Here is a 22,918-nt window from a genome sequence, read left to right as displayed (position 1 = left end):
GAGTGCCTTTTAATTTACCAGCAGAAATCTGTAATTGTTTCTTTATTTTACAGAAAATTATGATGCYAGGCTTTCCAGAATAGACATTGCTAATACACTGCGGGAACAAGTCCAGGACCTGTTCAATAAGAAATACGGTGAGGAACCAGGCTTGTTTTATTCCCCCCCTTATTCCCTCCTAACCTTTTGCTCTTTATCGCTCCCCTCTGCCTCTGATTCCTCCTTGCAAGGTACTTTCGCTCATCTGCCCCTTTAGCTGCTGGTACTTGGGAGGGCCAGGAGGAAATGGCAGATCTGGGAATAGCTGCTGTAGGAGCTGTGGGAGCACAGGTAGTGGTGGGAGGTTGGGAAGGAAGTAGGAATGGGCTGTAGCAAGCTCTAGGGAATGAGAAGATGCTGCTCCTGCTGTTCCTAGAACAGGGAAATRCTGTTATCCCCGTGTCATGGTCAATGTGATACCCCAACGTAGTTCATACTGAAGCACTGCAAACCATGCACTGCTTGTTCACTTGCCCTTCCCCCTTTCCCTCCCCTTGTGGTGGGCTGTAGAGGAGCCTTGGAGGCACACAGGGTGAAAATCATGGATTGAGATAAGAAGCRTTTACTGGAAACAGCAATGGAACAAGAAAACAAAGAGTAACAGCTACAATATCAGTAACACAGGGAACCAGTGCTACCTGAGCACTCCCTCTGCCCCTTACTTGATGGGAAGGGACCCTTTCCCTCATTCCTGGAAAAGGATGTGAGGTGATACAGAATAACATCCAGGTCCTAGCCTTGCCCTCTCCTAGCTACTGCAAAAATTAACCCTGTCCTGCCCAGAACCCCTTATTCTATACCACTTACGTCATTCCGAAATCCTACACCTTCCAACTGCATATGTGGGTGTGTATGTTTATATATACACAAGCACAGATATCATTTCTGTAGTCAGTGCCGTCCCTCCAACAGGTTACCTTGCAGTGTGTCCCCTCTGTCTCAAGCAGGGGGCACTTGCTCCCCATAGCAGAGACTCTGGTCCATGCTGGGCATGGGACATTTCCTCTTTAATTTGCTTGACTCCTTCCAATCTGTCCACAGTCTTGGACAGTCTTTCCATAGCCAAGGCACAGGTGAGTAGGGACACAAAAAGTTGATTTTCATAGTGCTGATGTTGGGTAGTCACCTGAARCAGTGTTTGTTCTCCTTCTTACRCTGACATCAATGGCAATGATTTGGTGCATGATGATGCCATGCTATGTAAAAACTTCTGCCACGTTGATATCCTGGATCTCATCTGGATCTGCTGGGGATTGCTCATTATTTGAATCCCTATAGATTCCCTCCAGCACAGCTAATTCTCTCAGGTACTGGATACCCTTCTCCATGATGTTCCACCTGCTTCAGTGCTCTATTAGATCATCCTTGGGAGAATACCTTTCCCTCACACTTGGCAGGGTTTGCCTCCAGAGGCTGAGAGCTCCTGTCCTCTTCAGTGCCCTTATCAGTGCCCACATCCCAGGAGAGGGATCCCATTGCTTGGCTTCACTTCCATCTAGTTCTGCATCATGGGCTGTGATATCCCAGCACTGAAGCAGCTGGGGCAATCAGGTGGCTGAAATCTTTTTGCATTATCTTGCTGGTCACCCAGGGATAGGGATCAGGTGATTATCTCTGGCCTTGCCTCTTCCTCCCACTGTGAGGGCCCTTCTTCCTCTTCATCCCTCACTGAGTGAATTGGTTTGGTCTTGGATTTCTTCTTCCTGCTACTGGCATGGGTTGTTCATGTGGTTCAGCTGCAGCTTCAGTGGTCACAGTGCCTGCTGCTCTGCTGTCCTTCTCTTTTCCCTGARGGTGCTGTCTAGTGACAAGTGCTGCCCGAAAAATAGTAGCCAGGGCCYAGCACACTGCAGTAAGTTGCTCCTCTCCAGAGGTGCCACAACACTCTCCTTGCAAATAGTCTGTCACTTTATCAGGGTCCTGTAGTTGTCCAGGGSTRAACTTCCAAACCAYTGGAGCCAAGAATTYCCCCAAAAYTTGRTCCATTTTCTCCCACATCCCTTGCTACTYAMRACTATCCACTCTTGAGGCAGATCTCTGAATAACTTTCCTGGGAATCTCTTTCTTGACTCCAAARATCGTGTGGACCACACTGAGGAGACCTGGCAGACAGCAACAAGTGCATGCTTTCCTTAACATACAAAGGGAATTCAAAAGTTGTTGTAACAGGCCTGAAGGAGAAAAAGGAGGTGGAAAGCTGGGGAGAATCATCCTGCCTTGTTTCCCCCCACACACTGAGTACAATTATTAATGAATTCCCAGATGCAGCCCAAGGTCAGGGCAGGGGAGCAACACTGAATACACATCCCAAATGACCCTCATTGCCCTTGATGTTATCATGGTACAAATTGATGTCCCTCAATACAGCAATAAAACAATCCTGAGCCCTCTTCCTGCTCTGAAATAGAGCATCACAGGGAGCACATGGTTTATATATGGGAGTATATACAGGATTAGGTACCACAACCATGTGAACAAACGAAGCRATGTTGTGACCATAGGTTCTGTACCTAATAACCTCTGAGTCCCAGCCATATATCCTCCAGGGTACTGCAAAAATTAGCCCTGTCCTGGCCACAACTAGGACACCCCATTTTCTTGCCAAGGGTAACACTTATTCAGGTATTTGCTAGGAAATATCTTGCCTTGATCCTGCAGCCAGGCCTAAGAGTGGGAACATACCTGTGGAGTTATCTCCAGATAATGTCCCACAGCAAAGAGCAGCAGCTTTCCATCCCTCGACTGCGATATATGGGCATCATCATGCAGGATGGTTCATCTCCTCRGCCTCATCAGCTCTGCTGCACACATGCCTGTCTTTGGACCCCTCCACTGCTGTCATGGAGGCAGCCTGAAAATGTTAGTCCTTGATCTAATGCTGACCTTGTGCCTCGAGCAACCTGTGCACACTGTGTTGTGCTGTGATAGGTCTGAGGATGGAGTCAGAGCTGCAGCAGAAATGGCACCCCTGACATCCTGCACACTCACTACCTAATTACCACTCACTTCTCTCCTAGGTGAGGCCTTGGGGATTAAATACCCTGTGCAAGTGCCATACAAGCGCATCAAGAGCAATCCAGGGTCGGTGATTATAGAGGGGCTGCCTCCTGGGATCCCGTTCAGGAAGCCCTGCACCTTTGGCTCTCAAAACCTGGAGAGGATTCTGGCCGTTGCTGATAAAATCAAGTTCACTGTGACACGGTATGTGGTGAGAGGTGTCAGCCATCCTGTGAAGCCAGAGAAGGGGGAGAGAAGGGAGCCCACCTAAATGCACTCTGTGCTTTGCACCCCCATKGGGGTGTGTTTGTAAATGCCTCCAGTCCTCCAAACAGCAATTAAGCTGTCAGCTAATGGTTCATCAGAAAAGAGGGGACCATAAAACAGACACTCCCGCTTTCTTCCCGTCTACTGCCTGAGGAGGTGGTGGCAAAGGCAGTGGCAGGAGAAAAAGGTACTCAGTGCATGATATTCACACAGAGAAATCCCAGCCCCTTTTCTTAGGAGTCTTGAGGCAGATGATTGCWGGTGCAGGGCAGTGCTCAGAGCCCTGCTGTGCTTTAGCAGCCCCTTTGTGGCAGGGTCCTCTGCATTTCACAGCCAAAGGGGGTGGACATAAGTGGGAAGGGAGGGAAAAGCACTTTACCTATGTAGCACACTGAGGTGAGACAGGAAAAAAATGGGCTTAAGAGTGGCTCCATCACCCTTTTACTGGACCATGTTGTTTGTCTTCTTATCAATGAGGTACATGCTGCCCTGAGCAGGGGTCACTGCCCTGAGCAGGGACCTCATCCCCWCAGAGCTCCTGCTGGTCTCACATGAGTCATGGGACAGTGTGTGAAGTACAGGCTGATCCCCAGCCTTTCCCGGGCAATGGGAGGGTGTTCAGCCCAGGCATGCTGGCTTCCCGGTATAATTTCATTTTTAATCTTCTTTTTTTCCTTTATTTTTCACAGGCCTTTTCAAGGACTCATCCCCAAACCCGGTAAGAGATGATACCTTTTTGCTTAAGYAATGCATTGGCCAGGAGTATAGTGGTGGTCAGGGAGTTGTAAACTGTGGATGGCAACCAATAATTTTATCAGCTGGAGGAAGGTTGCTCTGACTTCACTTTCCTGGGYTTCCCATTTTGGTATTGTTGTTGATTGGTGCATTTGTTACCTGACATCTGGCCTTAGCATCACCCCTCAGTACTGCTGCTGTTGCCTTGAAATGATGTCATTTTTCAAGAGCTAATTTTGGGTAGGGATCTGTTTTCTATATTTAGGAAAGCATCCACTTTCTTAAGTGTTYCTTAAAAAATCTGTGTTGTAATGAGCTGGTGGGTTGGGTGGTGGAGAAGGTTGTGGTAAGGGGTGATTAAAGCACAAGGGGTCCATGCTGGGCTGCAGTAGCACGGCAGTGAAAGTCCACTCCAGGCAAATACACCAGGAAAGACATGGCAGAGGAGAGAACAGGGTATGCTCCATACACAGCCGCTCAAATCATCCCAGAGCCATGTCCTTCACTGTGAGTCCCTGCWGTAGCTGTCCCCTTTCTTGGCTGCTCAGAAAAGAGCTGCTGTCAGAAACATGGGTAAAAAACCTGTCTTGATTTTAAATGTCTGTAATTACAACTGTTGGAAGAGCACAGATGGGTGCAAAGAACCTTTCYATCTTTATTCATGGATTCCCATTTCCTTGGCTAGCTTCCATGTCAATGGCACAATTTAGGAAAGACAAATATGACAGGCAGGAAAACATTTATATGCCCTTACTGGGAATAGCAGAAAAGTGTTAGAGCTTTTACAAAAAGTGAGCTGTCAGAAAAATTCAGACATGGTCTATATGTTCACTTTTGTGTCCATGGTGTGGGACCTAGCCAGAGACAGGGAGGTTCCCCAAGACTGTGGAACTTGGCCTTAGATTTGTGTCTTTTGGTCCTRAGTAGCAATGTGCCAGTTTGCATCAGTTGGACCTTAAAGGAGCCTTCACTGAAGCACAGCTTTTGTGGAATCCTAGATTTCCACAGAATTACATGCCTGTGTATACACTCCTCCAGCCACATCTTGTCTTCCCATTCCCCCACTGTAATCAGTAAAATTACATTAAGAGACATTGATCTGACACAAATCACACCATTAACAAAGGAACACATCAGAAGGCAAATACTTCAAGCTGCTACCTGGCTAGGAGATGCAGCCTGAGAAATAGAGATGTAGAGGAAATTGGTTTTGTTTTTTTCAATGCACAACAATTGGTTTTGTTTTTTTCAATGCACAACTCCTCCAGCTGAATGCTTCCCCCACAGACTGGCCTTCTAGCAGAAACCCAAAGACATATTTTATTATGTGTATTTCGGTACCCAAGTGGGCTCAGCAGGTCACAGCATCCCTGCCAGGCTGGGTGCTTCACTCCCTTTTCTCTCATTGAGGTTTTAAATAAGAGCAGTTACAGATGAGGGGTTTTTCTCACTTGACATCTCAATTTGTTATGGGCAATTTCCCATATTTGCCAAATCTTCAGAGACAGTTCTAGGATTCGTAAGTATTTTCTAGTAGTCAGATTACCACTGGAACGTCTCCACCAGAAAAGAGCTGATTGTATTTTGMCCCTCCCCAATTCCCATTGGCAGCAATGGACCCACTGTTTGTTTGCTTTTTCATCCCACTACACCAAAGTGGTTGGTGGCAATAAAGTGGTGCAGTCACTGCCTTGACTTTGATTGCTTTTCATCTGCTTTAACAAAATTAATGATTTCCAAGTAGCCATACGTCAGTAAAAATTTAAAGTCTTCTTTTTACCTCAGTATTGTTTATTGAAGCCCTGTCATGTAAAATGAAGAGCAGCAGCATGCTTAGCATTAAAATAAAATCAATGAAAATCACTTTTAATTTCATAGAGGAGGGTTAAAATGAAAGCAATAGTCACTACCAAGCAGGATGGCATTGCAGAGGTCTCTAAAAGCTGGAAAGCTCAGGAGGTGACATCATAAAGGTAAGGGAAGCTAATGGGTTTTGTGGATCATTTTGGCTAAAAATTACATGAAGAGTACACATGTTAAGGGAAAAGGGAAATTTAATGTCATTCTAAAAAAAAAAATCACTTTGGAGTGATTTTAGTTGCCTTTAGGTTAAATTATGGGGYTTAAAAATATGCTTTAAAATTGTGCACCTCCTGCATTGCAAAGAGCATTCCCAGTAACTGCAGTACCACAGAACTCTTTCTTTTGGGGACACCCRTTTTCAAAGTGTACCAGAAACAGATAAAAGGATTTCAATATAATCTGGGCAGCACCTCACATATTTTTTTTTCTCAAGATAATCTGTAATTTGTATGTTGAGATGGTGTTTTTCCTCTAATGGGAGATGGGGGAGTTGCCAGTGCAGAAGCAGCCAGGGCACTGTGTCTCTGCAGGGATGCTGCTTACAGAAGGAGGTGGATTTTTCAGGGAATGAGGCTGGTTTTGGAAAAAAAAAAACCTTTTGCAATGCAGGTTTGCAGCCTCTCAAAGATGGGAGAATGGCCCTGAGGCCACCAGTGCCAGCACTTCACCTGCATGGCTTCCCCAGGGCCTTTAACCCAGGAGCACAACCCACCTGGCATCCAGAGTTTCCCTTTTGATTTTCAGTGTCTCTTCTCCACACCTCTGGTCTCTGCTCTGCAAAAAAAAGACCTTCAAAACCCCTTTTTGAAGTGGCATGATCTTTCAGCATTAAACAGGAGTGAGCAAGCAGGGGTGAAGCTCTAGGGCTATAAACACTACCCTTATCCTTTTGTTTTTTCTTTCCTGAGGCACAGATACAAAGGGCTTGATACAAGCCTCTGGAAAAAAAGCTATCAAGCATAAGTAATCYAGCACACACACACATACACACACAAAAAAATCTTTCTGTATGTTAATTTTTATGTGCTTTGATTAGAAATGTACACCAGCTCCTTCTGTCCTATTCCCCAAGCTCCCTACCACGATAGATTATTTCCCATACTCCAGTTTATAAAGTAGGGCAGGCAGTGTTCTTTAATTATAACAATCACACATCCAGGAATCYTTYTTTTTTTTTTTTTTAACCACAAGAGCACAATCCTCAAGACTTTGATGAGATGTGCCTTGCATTGGAAACTCCTAGCAAGAGAAATAGAAAAGAGGAAAGCTGTGGTGAGGCTCAAGGTCCATGTCCATCTCCCTTTATCCCCCAACCCTTTTTAAGTCCCCCCGCCAGACCCAGGCAGATTATTTTTGAGTGTTCAGCTGGTCACTGTTTCTAGTCTAAGGTGAAAATTCAGGCAGGTTGAATGTRTGTGTGTGTGCATATAAAAATATATTTTTATATATTGATAATTATGAAGGCTAAAATCCAAGCAGGTGTGTGATTCCAATCACCTTTTTCTTTCCCTAATTTTGGTCTCCTTTTTCCATTTGCCTCTGTGTGTGGCATCCTCTTGCTGTCAAGAGGGCAGCAYCATCACCCAGCTCATCCAAGCCCTCGTGTTCACTTTGCTCTTTCCTTCCTCCTGCTCTCCACCACCCTCATATCCTGTTGTATCCTTCAGAGATCCTAACCCCCTCATTTTTCAGGTTGCTTATCACACAGTGAGATGGGTGCCATTCCATCCTGGCATGTTGGGATGCACTCCATACCTTGCAGCACAGTTGCCCTGAACCTGTGGGATGTTTCCTGTGGTTAAGTCTGAGTGGCATGTTTTGGTTAGCAGGACAAGGATTTTAATTACCTTTTTTAAGRTAATTTTGTAACAGCACTTTGCAATGCTGCAAATGCCTTTTCATTGCTGCCAACCAAAGGAAATGTCATGCTGCCTTTTCTAAACCAGTTCTGACCCATATCAGAAAGATCCTGCCATATGTTGCTCTCCCTTGCTGCCTGCAGTCTGCTTGTACTCCTGCCTGTGCTCCTGCCTGTGTTTCTCCTCGATAGAAGCCATGCCARGACCTTGTTCCCTCTTGGCTTGGACTCTAGCTTGGCTTTCCCAGCACCAGCGTGACCCATCTGTATCGCTTCCCCTTTGCAAAAGCATTTAGTGCGGTGAGTGCTGCCCACAGGGTGTCATCAGGGATTTACRGGACCAAGCTGCAGAGATCACAGCTTATTTTGGGGTGAGATCCTGCAGCATGGCTGTGCATGGCTCTACTGCAGCCACGTATGGCAGAATTTGTCTTCCTGCAGCAGGTTTCCTGCAGGGCATCAGCAGAGCTCTGTTCTGCAGTGGCTGGTTTCCTGAGCCTTCTTGAAACGGGGAACACATATTTTGAGCTAGGTATTTAGAGCTACTTCAGGTTGCTTATGCCTCTGCTTAGGAAATTTGGACACATGCTCCTGCTGTCTCTCTAGTCCTCTTCAGTTTGCCAGTGTCAGCGCAATGCAGTTTGGCATCAAGAGCCTTCCTCCCCTCTGAGCCCCTTCCTTACCCTGGTGCTGCAGCCCTGACCTCTCTACCGGCTCTCCCTGTGGCTCTGACATCAGCAGGATGAGCCACTTCATTCCTCCTTTTGCCCATCATGCAAATCCTGGCCATAGTCCTATCCCTTCTGTTTTTCCACAGGAATTTAATTTCTTTTTATGTCACTCATCACTTCGGAGTCAGTGGCAAGCACCAGCCTCTCCTCAGGGATTCCTTTTTCTCCTGTTTTCCCCTGTTGCTGCAGAACTGACACAATTTCTGTTTGCTTTTCATCTGCTTTAACCTGAGATTTTTTTTTTCCTCTGGCACTGAAACAGCTGTGCAATGCAGCTGCTGCTGCTCTGGCACATGCCATAAATGCTGCCATTTGGCCATGCATCCCTAGACACATGTGGACCTTGAGCTGCTCAGGAGAATTGCATAGCCAAAGGTATGCCTGCAGTTTAAGCACGTTCTGGCAAAGCAGGTCCTGCTATGAGGTGGAGAGCCCAGCTCACCAGTAAATAACTTGCCCAGCAGTTATTAGCTACCAAAAGTGTCTCTGTGCCAAGGGACCTCAGGACCAGAGGAATTTTAAGCTGCTAGAGACAGTATCATCCTGGGTTTTGCTTTTGTTTGTGACCAAGAAACCAAGCTGCAGCACTCATGGATCTCTTTTTCTCTTTCTTTTTTTTTGTCTTCCATTAACTTGCGCTGTAGCCCCTAGACGGATAACATCCTTGGAAAAAGCCTATGCTGCCTTGAATGGTACGTAGCTCAGTTGATGCATTGTAGATGGTAGCAGACAAGAAATGCACTTGTGTTTTAATATGRGAATGAAAATATCTAAACACCCCAAATTTCAGCTATTGTTTTTTTCCTCTCTGCTCTGTTGCCCTGTGATACCCAGAACTGAATGATACAGTGTTTTATTGTTGTTGTTAATTCTCTCTGCATTTCTAAGCACCATTGCTGTAGTCCCTGGGGATCAATGCCATCACTCCAGCCAAGCCAACCTGTCACATTCTCCTCATCCTTCATCCATGTGTCCCAGTGTCATGGTTTGAGCACTGGCTGAACACCAAGGCACCCACGATGCTTCCCCCGCACCCTCAGGAGAGGCAGAAGGGAGAACAAAACCCTAATTAACAACACCATTTATGGCTTTTAGATAAGATAACGAGATAAGATTGAGAGGAAGATTTCACGCTCCATGATGGTCAAAGCAAGATGGAACTTAAACTGCAAAATAGATTTATTACTAAAATTATTACTAAAACTAAGTAAGAAACTACCATGCAAAAGGGGAGGGGAACAAAGGCAGAGGGCGAATTTATGAGAAGGAGAGGAAAAAAAAAATGGATGGTTTAAGACACCTGTTTCTCTCCCATTGTGTCCCCCACTCCTCCCACCTTCCTGCACACAGGGGGAGCAGGGGATGGGAGTTTTTCTGGTCAGTCCATGATCACAGATTTTGTCTTCCATCACCATAGGAGAAGGATTCTTGTCTTGCTGTGGAGGTCTTGGACTCTTGAGTCTTAACACAGCTCCCTCCAGGCATTCATCACTCCAGGCGTGGGCCACCACCCCCATGGCTACAATTAGTCCTCCAAGGCCAGGCTTCAGTCTCTGGTCTCCAACTGGACATGGTCACCTCAGAACAGCTTCTTTTCCTCCGTGGTTGCATCACAGCTTGCAAAGCATCTGCTTCACCTCCTCCAACCCTGATGTCTCCATTTTTTCTCACATCTCCTCACCCTCCCTCTCTGTCCTCCCCTGTTCAGGGCGGGTGGGAGGGGGACTAAGGCTAATGGCAGCTGCTGCAAACTAACTTGTTTTGTATTATTCTTAAATGGAGACCATATGTCATCACAGGGGTGTAACCAGTATCTCTAATTAACCCAGGCTTGGCCAGCAGCCTGTCCATCACCCTCAGAGCCATCAGAGATTGGCCCTAAAACAGAGGGCAGGGCTCTTTTTGCTGGACATGATGAAGAAGACTTCCAGAATCTTCTCTCAGGAGCCATTTTTTGTGGTTTTGCCGCACCACTAAAAAACTGAACTTAGCAAAACCACCACACACAGCAATTAATTTGTTGCCTTTGTTGCCAGTCAGAAGGAGAGCTTGCATGGATTTGGCTTGGGGTTTTTTCTAGCTTTGCTGTGACACATACCCTGGGTCGGGGTGGTGTGTAGCCATGAAGGTTCCAGGGGTGTAAGATACAGAATGATGTCCAGGGAAGAGCTCACCTGCCTGTGCCTGTGGCAGGGCATGGCACAGCTACCACAGACCCACCCTTAGTGTTATCAGCTAAGATTTTGGTTGTGGGTCTRGGTGTTAATCGTTTCTCCTACAAGTTTATAGCTCTGCTTTGAAAACTTACATATGTTAAGCTAATTCTAATTGCATTTAAACCTGARTTACTGCAGAATAGCCTCAGTAAAGTTAGCAGGTTTACTCCAGGTTTACACAGTGKTGTAACTGAATTGCAGCCATGGAATGTGGAAGGGGAAAGAATCCTCTTATGATTCGGAGCCACATCCTGGCTGCTGTAAGGAGTCTGCCCTGGCTGAGTGTCTCTTTCATGCACCTGGGATTGCCTGCAGAAGGGACCTGAGTCATAACCTCATTGGGATGTGCTCGTCAGTGACAGTTTTCCTGATGAAATGGGCTTTGCAGCAGGTCTTTGGGTAACAGGAGGTTGTTCCTCCAGGAGCAGTGGCCAAGTGGAGGACAGGCAKCCCCTTGAGCAGCATTTGAGGATACAGGTGGTGGCATGGGAAGGAAGAAGGCTCCRTTGGGTATCCTGCCCAGCTGTGCTGTGGCTTCACCACCAAGATCAAGGCTCTGCACATGACATTGTGAACACAGACAGAACCATTATTTATCCATGGGATACCTTGGATTTGGTTTTGTGTGGGTTTTTTGACTCACTAGAAGAATAAGCAGTGGTTTGGATTCTGTTGCCCAGCAGCAGACGCCTAAACCTCAGTTTTAAGACTACTACATGTACTAAACTACTACATGTAGTTTGGTGTTTTTCAAAGAAATGCTGAGCTCTGACAAGTCCTATAGGAAAGGGCAAAATCAAAAATGCTTTTTAATTTAATTAAAAATGATGCTTTAAAAATGTGACTAAGTGTACGTACCTGTGGAGTGCAAGGGTCCTGACTTCAGGCAAGTAGGATTGGAAAAAAAAATTAAATCCACTAGCTGTTATTTCAATTTAAAAAAACAAAAAAAAAGCCCCACAGAGCTGAAGCCAGCAGCATGGATAAACCTGCTTTATGGGAAGGACTCAGCAARTTTCAGGAGTACCAGTGGCTTCCTTGAGCTGATTAATTCCCAAAGCCAAATGGATAAAGTCAAAGGCAGATGGAGATCCCTCTTGTCTGGGCATGGAAGGTCCCTGGGAAGCAGTGCCTCTGGCCAGAGCTTCCTCTTTGGCTTCTCTGTTATGCATGCTCAGTTCCAGGATTTTCATTACATTTGTTTGTGTCCTTGAATGGGAATTCTGGGGTAGTGCCCATCTCAAGGTGGAAAAAAAGCCCTTGGGATCTGTTTTCTTGCACTCGGGTCATTTGGGGCATGAGCGGAAAGGAAAGAGTTACTGCGTTTTTCAGTCCCAGAGAATTAGTCGAGTGAGAACACTGAATTTTGGTGTTTCTTTGTCTGCTACCATCTACACATCCTTATGGGTACATATATACAGCCCAGAAACTGAGCATTGATGACAAGGAAGTCACAGAGCGAGCCCACACCACAGGGCTGGCGCCCCTGGCACCACAAGGCATCACCTAGAAATCACAACCCCTCAGCAACATTTGAGTTTCATCTATTCTATTTTTGTTTTGCTCCATGCCATTCAAGCTGCTTTGTTGCCATGTCTGGATTTGAAGCACAACTTGGCCCTGAGCTTTTTTTGCAGAAAGTTTGGGGGGGGGKKTKKTTKKTTTTYYTTTTTTTGYGYGTAATATCCAGGCAAAAKGATTGTTTTTCCAGGTAGAGAAGAGGCTTTTTTGAGGCCGTAYCCTGCAATAGCAGGGTGCAAAAGTTTGAGGTTGCCAGCTTCTCTCCAGCAACCCACAACAGCAGAGTGGCTGAGGTGTGGGAATGAGGGTCTTTCTGCCTGGATTCTTAGCATAGAAATCAGTCCCATGCAGGGKGGCAGGGACTTGCAGTGGATTTTCACTTTGCATTTAAAACAAAACTTCAAGCCATGTGTTTGCTCAAAACCAAAATAAAAATCATATGATTATTCAAAATAATAAAAAAATCATAATCATGTGATTGCTCAAAATGAAACTAAATAGCTGCAGATTGGGGGCAGAGGATGCTTAGATCCCTCATGCCAAGGTTTGCAGGGTTCACCTTGATGCTCTAAAAACTCACCATGAATAGCCATCTGCTCTTCTGAGACCCCACCTGAAGCACTGCATCTGGCTGAAGAGCCCAAGAAAAGAAAGATCTGAACCTGTTGGAATGAGTCCAGAGGATGCCACGAACATACCCAAGGGCTGAAGCACCCCTGCTCTGGACACAGGCTGGGACAGTTGGAGGTGTTCACCTGAAGAYGAGAASGCTCTAGGGACACCTTAGAGCCCCTTCCAGAGCCTAAAGGGGCTCCCAGAGAGCTGGAGAGGGACATTGAACAATGGCCTGGAGCGAAAGGACAAAGGGGAATGGCTTCACACTGCTAGAGGGCAGGGTTTGRTRGGATATTGGGAAGAATTTCTTCCCTGTGAGGGCCGTGACACCGTGGCACAGATTGCTCAGAGGAACTGCAACTGCCTCATCCCTGGAAGTGTCCAAGGCCAGGTTGGACATGGCTTGGAGCAACCTGGTCTAGTGGAAGGTGTYCCTGCCCACTGCAGGGAGTTGGAACTGAATGGTCTTACAAGGTCCTTTTCAACCCAAGCCATTCCGATATTTCATTATCTTTCCCAGTGGCTTTCCAGCCTGGGTGGCAGTGCCTGCCTTGGGTGCAGTGAGGATCCTCTTCAGGAGGATGGAAGYTGGGGAGTCCATCCCACTGAGCTGGTCCTGCACTGTGCATCCCAGCTGGCTGGGAGCTGGAGGGGTGACCACAGCAAGTGGCAGATGAGGTTTGTTCACTTGGTGCTTTATACCTGTGGGGGCAAAAAAAGCATTGAAAGGGACAGGTTAGGGTTAGGGTCATTTAATCCTAGGTCAAAGGTTAGGGTCATGACCCCAGTCATTTTACCTGGAGCCTCCTGAGGATGCTAAATAGCTGAGGGTAAAAATCTACTGGCATARGCACATTGTTTGAAATGAGGGAGTGAAAGAGAAAAAAGCACAATGAGGATAATTTAAAAAGCTAGTAAACCCAAGCTGATTATATGGCATATTATAAAATAATACTGCACTTAGGAGCTTGGCYGTGAAAGTGCTCTCTCATTCCTTGATGTCACTTGTGGGAACATTCATGGCACTGAGGGCCTGAGTCTTCATTGATTTGCATTTTTTTTAGTCATTTACAGCCCCACCAAACAGATACCAAATGCTTTTAGCTGTGGCTGCACATGGCAAATGGAGATCTGGCAGCATTTCAGAGCTGCTTTGCACAGCTCTGAAAGGTGTTGCAGGGTGCAAGCACAGAGCAGCCCCTCCGAGGTGCTCCCCACTATGCTGGGGCAGAGACACAGGAACTTGTGATTGGTTTTCCAGGGACTCAGAATGAAACAAGGTAAGTTCACCGCTATTCTTTCTTGCTTTTGCAGATGAGGATGATGCCAACAGGCTTGGAGAGAAGGTGATTCTCCGAGAGCAAGTGAAAGAACTTTTCAATGAAAAGTACGGTGAGTCTCCGCTTGCATGCATCGCAGGGTGAGGTTGGTTTTGCTGAGAGCAGCCAGAGTTAAAATTAATTCCATGAAGGCCTCTATTTATAGCCCTAGCACACAGCAGCTGCTGCAGTGCAGGTATTGTCCTGCTGTTCCACATTACAGGCTGTACCCAGGGATGTCCCTGTGTCTCACTCCTGGAAGGTGGGACYGTGACCTCCTTGTTAACAGCTCATCCTTGGAGAGTGGAAGGAGGATGGTAAAATGCAGCACAGTAGCAGGATTTATTCMGTTTATGTCAGCCTTTGATGGGACAAACTCTGAGAGAAAAGCCAGGAAAGCCAGGAAAGCTGCTAACACAGCCCCAGGTTTTGGGGCTGCAGAGATGCAAGGTGGGACCAGGTTCTTACAGTCAGAAACGGTGCAGGAATGAGGGGTATTCTCTGCTCCCCAAGGAGCAGGAGCTGAAGGGGTAYCCAGAGAGGTGAGCAGCAGGTTTAATTGTACAGAAGAAAAGGCTTTTAATGCAACAAGGAATTAAATTGAATTATATCACTGCYGTAGGTTGTTGTGGAGGCCAAAGAGATAAATTGATTCAAGAAAYRGGTGGGAGYGATGTGATGTGATGTGATTGATACGATGTGATGTGATGAGGATGGCTGTGATCTCCCCCCAGCAACCCCAGACCTGCTGACATATWGAGGCAAGAGGAAATGGGCAAATCTCTTCCATTTCCCCTCTGTCCTGGGCTGTCTTGTGTGCTGCTGCTGCTGGTCCAGCCATAGGCTTGGGCAAGTGTGGCAGTGGGTGTCTTTTGACCTCACCTGAGGCTCCTGGCAGAATTCTAAATGGCGACTAACAGAGCAGACAATAAATTGGGAAGACAGATATAAAATGTCTGGGTGGGACGTGACTGCAGCAAAGGTGTGGCATCACAGCAGCCATTGCTTCCCAAAGTCCCCCAGAGTTCTTTCTTGGTCCTTCAGTTGGTTGGTTCTAGAGCCCTGTAGGGTAAAACTGTTGTGCTGTCCTCTGCTGTGCCGTTACAGGAGAGGCTCTGGGCTTGAACMGGCCTGTCATGGTGCCCTATAAACTCATCAGGGACAGTCCTGATGCTGTGGAGGTTACCGGGTTGCCAGACGATATCCCTTTTAGAAATCCCAATACCTATGACATTCATCGGCTGGAGAAGATCCTGAAGGCACGGGACAGCATCCGAATAGTGATTATAAACCAGCTCCAGTAAGTTTTCCTACCTTTGTGATGGGGGAAGTTTCTGTTTGTTAAGTGTTGTCCTTGCTTCTTCTGCCATAAGCAGGGCAACTCACCATGAGGCCACCAGAGCCACCACATACCTGTGGAGAGCCTGCTCCATCCCTGGCATTCACTGTCTTGTGCTGTAGGGAGGTGCTTGCCCATGGGTGGGCACACTGAAGGATTTGTGGGGCCAATTAGTCCCTTCTTTCTTGTGTGATTTGGGATTATGATGATGATGATGATGATGATGGGAAGGGACAGGATGTGGGGGCAGGTAACTCAGAGACCCAGTTCTTTCAGGTTGCTTCCCTCTGGGATGCACTGGGGATGCTCCAAGTCCCCTCTCCACACAAATGGGTGTTGGAAGAGTCGGCTCAGGGTCAGAGTCTGGGCTGTGTCCCAGGGCAGGCAGGCACACAGGGTGAAACAACTGACTCACCCCTTGTCTCTTCCACAGGCCATTTGCTGAAATCTGCACTGAGGCCAAACAAACAGGTAAGGGAAGGGCTAGGACATAACTGTGGCTTTCCTGGCACTGTGGGAGAGAAAATGGATGGGAGTTGTGAAGTGGTGTTTGAACCTCGCACATCCCCAAGGCAGGGTRGGAGGAATATCCTACCTACAAAAAGTCAGGCTCAGTGTCTGTTCAAGAGTAAACCATCCTCTTGGATGATTCTATTTCTCTGAGCTGGTGGAATACTGGGCTGTTTGGCTCAAACTTCCAGCATCTGCTGGAGGATGTGATTGATTCGTTCACATTAGCAATTTACTCACCATGAGCAATTTATTCACTGCTTAAAGCCCTTAATTTGAGCTATGGTTTAGCAGTTGAACTAAGGAAATCAGGTTTCTCTGTCTCGTCATCCCAATAAATCTCAGACAGTTTAAATCAAATGTGTCAGAATTAGCACTGCTAGTGATAGTTTTATGAAAAGAGGTGGCTGAATACAGAAGGGAGATCTGGCAAGCAAGAGCATGCCTGCAGTGTGAGGAAAGCTGACAGCTCTGTGACAGGTCACAAAAGCCAAGCCTCTGTCACCAATAGCAGCACAGCAGCTCACTGCAGGGCATACTGTGTGCAAGGCGAGGTCAGAGTGGTGGGATGAGTCCCCACATTTAGGGATCACTCTCAGGGCTTGGATGCCTCATGCCTTCCCTCTCTCCTTGCAGAGAAAGACATCAGTGTTCCCAAACGCAAGCGGAAGAGGATCTCCGAAGGGAACTCGGTATCTTCYTCTTCCTCATCTTCCTCTTCCTCTTCTTCCAATATGGAGTCTACATCATCAACAAATCAGATCTCACTTGTGGTAAAGCCTTCCAGATGTTAGGGGGGTTATTGCCTAYCTTTCTGCCTCAGGATGCTGCTTTCTGTTCTTCTTGAACAGTCACCACCTCCCTCTGCCTGACAAACACTATAAAGTATGATGTAAAATGGCACGAGCTGGTTTGGCGAAGGAGAGGACACACCTGTGGGACTGTCTTTTCCTGGGTTTGTCTGGGGGAGGTCAGCAGAGAAAAATGTCCAGCACCCCCTGGGGCTCGCCTGCATTCCTGCAGTGTGCCTTGGGGATGCTCAGTTTTAGTGGGTGCTGCACAGGGGATAGGCTCAAGCAAATCCCTCCACCCCAGTGGGTTAAAACATGTATGGGTGACATCAGCTCAGATCTGTGGTGCCTCTCAGCAGGACCTGGTGGTACCCCATGGTCCAAGCTGTGCTGGGTTTACCTCTAGCTYGGTTCTGGGAGCAATGAGTGGTTTAGAATGCCACAAATCTGGAAAAAAMCAGGAAAATAAAGTCAGGGAAATACACACAACTGTGCTCCCTCMGGTCTTGGCTTCAGTTGTGGATGATACCAAATAAGACTCCCCAAAAATGYGCAAGAGAAATATAAACTTAGAAGGTGTTTTGTCAAGTTTGTTAGTGGTGTTTTGGTTTGGGGTTGGTTCTTTTCTCTAACTTGCAAAGTTGGAGCAACAGCCAGTGTTGGAACATGTCAGAGCTTTGATGTATGCATTGGTTTTGTGTTGTGTCCTAACAGAGACTTTTGCCTTTTTTTTCTCTCCCTCTCTTTCAGCAATGGCCCATGAACATGTACATGTTAGACTATGGTGGTCTAAACGTCCAGATCCCAGGACCTATTAACTATTAGACCTCAATATTGAATAAGAAACTTAAAAGAAAGAATAAATAAATAAATGTAATTTATGTAAAAAGTGTATATTCCAATATGTATTGATGCCTTTTAGTTTTTCCAATGATTTTTACACTATATTCCTGCCATCAAGGCCTTTTTAAATAAAAATAACAAGTGTTGCCTTGCTCTTAAAAGTACTTATTTTATTACATATCATATTGATAAATAACATTTATAGGTTRGAATAAGGGCAGAAGGACACCCCCAGACAGACCATGTTGGGCTTTGGCTTCTCAGTAAGTCCTTAGTGTCACCAGTACTTGAAGCCAAGAGGTCTGAAACGTTTTAAAGCTTCACTTAATTTAGCTCAAAGGTGTAAATAKGTACAGGGCTGCCAGAGGAGTGGTACCAACCTGCAGTGGTGACAGAGGAGGGAACCAACCCTCCCAAGCATCAGGCGCCTTCACCCACGAGCTGTTGGCTCCAGAGCTGGAGTGCCTCTGGATTAAAGGGGAAGGAGGTTTCAGGCCCAAGAGGTGAGATCATCCCACACTCTCCTGTCATGCTTCCTGCCATCCCAGACTTGGAAAGGCACAGAAGCATTAGATTGCATGCACTTAACTGGCATGTGAATCAGGAAWAAGTTTTTGGCCAGTGAAGTGCTTCATGATTTATGGTTTCATGATTATCATTCTATTATTCTGTGATTTTATAGGAAGCCGTGATACCTTTTGGGGGAGGACGGTCCCACAATAGAATCATGGAATTGTTTAATTTGGAAAATACCTGTAGGATTGAGCTTAAGCATTAACCCAGCACTGCCATGTTCATCACCAGTAAGCCATATCCCCAAGGACCACATCAACATGTTTTTTGAATTGTGGTGGGGTGATGGTGATGCTTGCACTTTCCTTTACAGTTTATTTCAATGCCTGACCTCCCTTTTGTTGAAGACATTTTCCCTATTACAAATCTAAACATCCCCTGGCAAAACTTGAGGCCATTSCCTCTTGTTCTATCACTTGTTACCTGYGAGAAGAGACAACYACCTGCCTGGCTACAGCATCCTTTCCAGTAGCTGTAAGCAAGAAGGTCCTCCCTGAGCCTCCTGTTCTGCAGTCTGATCCTACTGATGCTACACAGGTTCCATAGCCCTGGACCATGGCAAGTGGCAATGCTGAATGCATCCAGGGATGCCCCTGGCCTTCTCTGTGTACCCTGGGCTTCTTTGCCCCATATAATAAACAAACCAATAAATTGAGGGATTTAATTTGAAATTCCTGCCCTTATATTTCCATTCCATTCCACTCCTGGAGTTTGGCAGCGGAAGCAAATGGCCCTAACTGCTGTTACTTACCACCACTTATGTTTTAACTTGTGCTGTGTGCCTGGTGGGAGCTGCTTGTGGGTGAGTCATGGTGGAAATGAATGTCAGTGTAAGAAACCAAGAAGAAACATCATGGCTTGTGTGTAGGTAAGTGCAGCCCAGCATGAGCCACCAGTGAAGAAAGAGCCCTGGGGCTTCTGGCTTTGGTGTCATTCTAAGCAGTGATATGTGGTGTCATTGTGAGGTGACCATTGCTGGGTGTCCCTCCAAGACTGCAGGATGGGTCACAGGCTTGTCACAGGAAACCTGACCCAACAGCAGTGGCTGTGCTTCCCCGGTAGGTGGTGGCAGACACAGGATCAAAGTCACTCCTGATGGTTTTTCTGAGTAGAATCTGCTGCTTTATTTGTTTTACATGTTTTTGATGTGCTTGAGTCCATGTCTCTTCAGGCTGTAAGTAGTATGAGTAGTCATGTTTCAAGGCAGCTGCAGTTTCCTGGGTCTGGACTTGATTTTGCTCTGGAGTTCAATGTAAATGATTACATGAAATAACAAATTCCAAAGCAAATGTAGTATATGGCACAAAAAGTGGCAAAGTCTGTATCAGTGACTCCAATTAGAAATACAGTTTAACATCTGAGCTGTTGTCAAATCAAAATCTGAGTTTCTTGTTTCTACCTGATGCTCAAATCTGCAGCATCTCCAATTAGGAAACACAATTTAAAGATAAAAACTCAATTTTCTCTTCCCAAATATCTGGAAGGGACTTATTCACAGGTCATACCCCACCAARTAGATGTCTCATAAGATGACACACTTAGTATATTTTTTTTTTTTGTGTGTTTAAGAACATAAAAGTCAGATGCTATAACTCTGGAGGCATTGGCACTGTTTAGTAATGATGGGATGTTTGAGGCTGCAATCCCAGCATCCCTCAAGCATGCTGAGGAAGGCTCTGGCAGGGTGGAGGGCTGGAGTACTGCACCCACACAGGCCCTGATGATGCTGCCAAAASGCAGAAGTGAATGCAGGCAGTGGAGTTAAATTAAGGCACAGAAGTTTTGTTGGGGACTAACAAGTTGCTTCAGAGAGCTGAATGTRATCATAAAAGCTGCAAATGATCAGGGGTATGGAAACTGAGCAAGGAAATTCTTCCCCCACCAGCATCCCCAGCTCAGAGCCTGGTGAGGAAGATGGGGCAGGGGAAGGCTGGCAGTGCCACTACGGCATGGACTGAGTCAAAACACTGGGCTCAGGTTTTCTTTCCTAAGTTTTCTGATCCATGATATGGAGCTCTGAATGCCCCTGAGCTCCACTCCCTAAGGGGCAACTTGTGCCCTGCTCCATCTGCTTAGCTGGGAAGCTCTGCATCCACCTCGCACCTGCAGGGCCCCCCAGCTGGGTTTTGAGGCTGCTGGGTTCTGGTAACATATATTTTAAGCAGTGAATAGCAGTAATTCCTGCTGTAATTTTGAGGAGTTTCAGGGCTACAACATCCACTTTGCATTTTTTGTAGCTGGGGTGGGAAACTTCTGCCCTGGTGCCTGTGCTTGCTTGTTGGAAATGACACAATTTTCCTAACTATTAACTTTAATTAGTTGTTTTAAATAATTGCAAGCAGTGCCCTTTTTTAGCCAGCACTAGTTAAGTTTCTTCATAGGCTCTCATTGTTACTTTGATCATTAAACCATGTGGAAAGAGAGAGCTGTGAACTTTTTTTCATTAAACCATGTGGAAAGAGAGCTGTGAACTTCTCAGGGAGCTCCTGTGAAGTATAGACAAATAGTTAGGAGCGAGGCAGCTACCTCAAAAGGTGTCAATAATGTGTTGTAAAGCTAATCAATTCAGAGAGACCCCAGCAAATATTGGAAATAGCCTAGGTGACAGAGTGGCCAAGGAGGCTGCCAATGTGGACATCCTGTTTTCACCCAAGAAATACTGGGATTTGGACAAGGAGGCTGCTGCTTTATCAGACTAAAGATGAGATAATTGGCAAAAAACTGTTAGATGCTGAAAAGAGACCTGAAGGATGGTGAAATACCTAGCAAACACATAATAATTCCCCAACACCTTAYGAGGAAAATAGCTGAGAAACATCTAGAAGGTAACTCACTGGGGAATAGAGTAAAAGCACTGAAGAAGTAGAAGCACTGAAACCTYAAGTTTTGAACATGTGAATGACAGGTATAGTAAAAGCATTATTAAAAAGTACCAAATCTGTTTAAAGAAGAAGACACATTAAATTAGACAGCCTACACCTGGGATTATGTCTAGAAAGGAAATTGTCCAGGAGACTAYTGGCAAATAGACTTTGCAGAGCTTTCTGCCCAAAAAGGGTACTGGAAATACTTTTTCAGGATGGCCAGAAACTTTTCCTTGTTGCACCAGCAAAGCTGGCGAGGTGGTAAAGATTTTGTTGAAAGAAATTATCCTGAGGTTTGGASTGCCAGTGGGAATGTCATCAGACAGACGTTCACACTTCATTGCTGAAAAAGGGCCAAGCCCAGCTAAAACAGTAGGGTTGAGCTAAAACTTGCACGCTCTTTGGAGACCTAAATCAACCGGGAAAATAAAAAGAATGTATCAAACCTTAACAGTAACATYGTGACCCAGGAATGTTGACCTATTTTGGAAAAATGACAGCTTGTGTTTTATTACTGGTTTTCCTCAGCCRTAATTCTCACAGCTTCCCTAATCTTGATCCTGCAGTGGTAGAGTATTTCTACACATGGGTTTAGTGTATAATGCGATTATTTGCTGAATGGGAGCTGCTCTGTTACAATTAGATAAGTGAAGATGCAGATCTTAACACTTGAGCCGTATTTCTCATTTATTACTTTTCAAAGTCTTTGGTGTTTTGGAGGGGGGTGGGGGTRGTATTTATGTGCTTACAAATCCAGTAACAATCCTCATTAAGAGCTGCAAAACATGAAACCATTTTGATCCCAGGCAGATGGCARCTAAATGAAGTTTAATTAAAGAATGAGAGCTTTGATTCAAATAATTTTTTAAAAATACAGTGCACCAAGATGGTAAAGAACAGCATAAACAGCATCTGTGCTTTTATTCAGAAGCCTGAACGCATTTTTGAGGAATCGCTTTGCAAAGCCTTCCAAGAGCAATGCCAGGTTGTGGGATGCAGCTTGGCTGCAACACGGCCAGAAGGTACCTCCAGGATCCTCCTTCCCCTGACACTGGGGAAAGGCTAGAAAAGTATTAATGCAGTCAAGAGCAAGGTCTTGCTTTCTTCTTTGTGTGGTTGTTGGGTTTTTTTAATGATTATTTCTATTTTTGAAGTGTTCAGCGGATGCCAAASTAAGACATTGAGCTACAATGAAATTGCGGACTGTTTTCCAACAATCATTACACCACATGCCTTCCTGCAGTATCCAGACCCTTCCAGCGGTGCACAAAGCAGCATGGTTGCACAGACATTACCTGCAGCCCTTTGCAGCCTACACAGCTTAAAGCAAGTTGCTTATAAAGGCTAAAGCTTTTAGAGAGGAGGCTCAAGTGCTGTGAGAGGCTACTTCCCAGTGGTGCCAAAGTTTGGCTGCTCTGTGAGCTCCCAAGCCCTGCCAGACAGGGCTCGGTTCAGGTTCAACCCCACCTGCCTGCCTGGCCATGGCAGSGTTTTTCCACACTAACATTTTCTGTGGTCCCAGTGAGAAGGACTGGTTTCCTGTGCACGGTTTCTCCAGCACAGTGCACACTAGACCCTTTCCAACAGGCAGCAGTTGCTTGACAGCACAATGACTTTTGTTTTATTTCATGTGTCTACAAATTGTGTGAGCTTCAGGCAATGGCTTTTCTTTCCCCACATTAACTTTTGTATATATTTCCAAAACTTCAGTGTGTGTATATATCTTCCCCATGTAACTTCTGTATAACATACAACTTGTGCCTTGCTATTTTGTGAATTATTTTCTTCCATTAATGGCTCAAACTGGTAATCCTATAGATTGGGATTATCTAATCCA

At 45.9% G+C, this 22,918-nt stretch overlaps 1 protein-coding gene across 9 annotated transcripts in view; it reads left to right on the top strand.

The window, feature by feature from the left end:
* GTF2IRD1 (GTF2I repeat domain containing 1) overlaps positions 1-18,195 on the top strand; it is a 68,660-nt gene extending 50,465 nt beyond the window's left edge. For 2 of the 9 annotated variants that reach the window (XM_057383546.1, XM_057383545.1), the window contains exons 20-28: positions 54-137; positions 3,057-3,240; positions 3,993-4,021; positions 9,135-9,182; positions 14,157-14,234; positions 15,269-15,461; positions 15,934-15,971; positions 16,647-16,783; positions 17,552-18,190. In XM_057383546.1, the coding sequence (XP_057239529.1) occupies positions 54-137; positions 3,057-3,240; positions 3,993-4,021; positions 9,135-9,182; positions 14,157-14,234; positions 15,269-15,461; positions 15,934-15,971; positions 16,647-16,783; positions 17,552-17,626 (866 nt within the window). In that variant the 3' untranslated portion in view covers positions 17,627-18,190. Of the gene's footprint in view, positions 1-53; positions 138-3,056; positions 3,241-3,992; positions 4,022-9,134; positions 9,183-14,156; positions 14,235-15,268; positions 15,462-15,933; positions 15,972-16,646; positions 16,784-17,551 lie in introns of all 9 variants that reach the window. The other 7 variants (XM_057383547.1, XM_057383548.1, XM_057383553.1 and 4 more) reach the window with 6 other exon arrangements.
* The last annotated feature ends 4,723 nt before the right edge of the window (positions 18,196-22,918 follow it).

The sequence above is a fragment of the Malurus melanocephalus genome, unplaced genomic scaffold, assembly GCF_030028575.1.
Source record: "Malurus melanocephalus ecotype Western Australia unplaced genomic scaffold, MMel_1.1 scaffold_639, whole genome shotgun sequence".
NCBI classification, from domain to species: Eukaryota; Metazoa; Chordata; class Aves; order Passeriformes; family Maluridae; genus Malurus; species Malurus melanocephalus.
The sequence above is the reverse complement of the archived record's forward strand: the minus strand, read 5'-3'. Positions and strand labels throughout refer to the sequence as shown.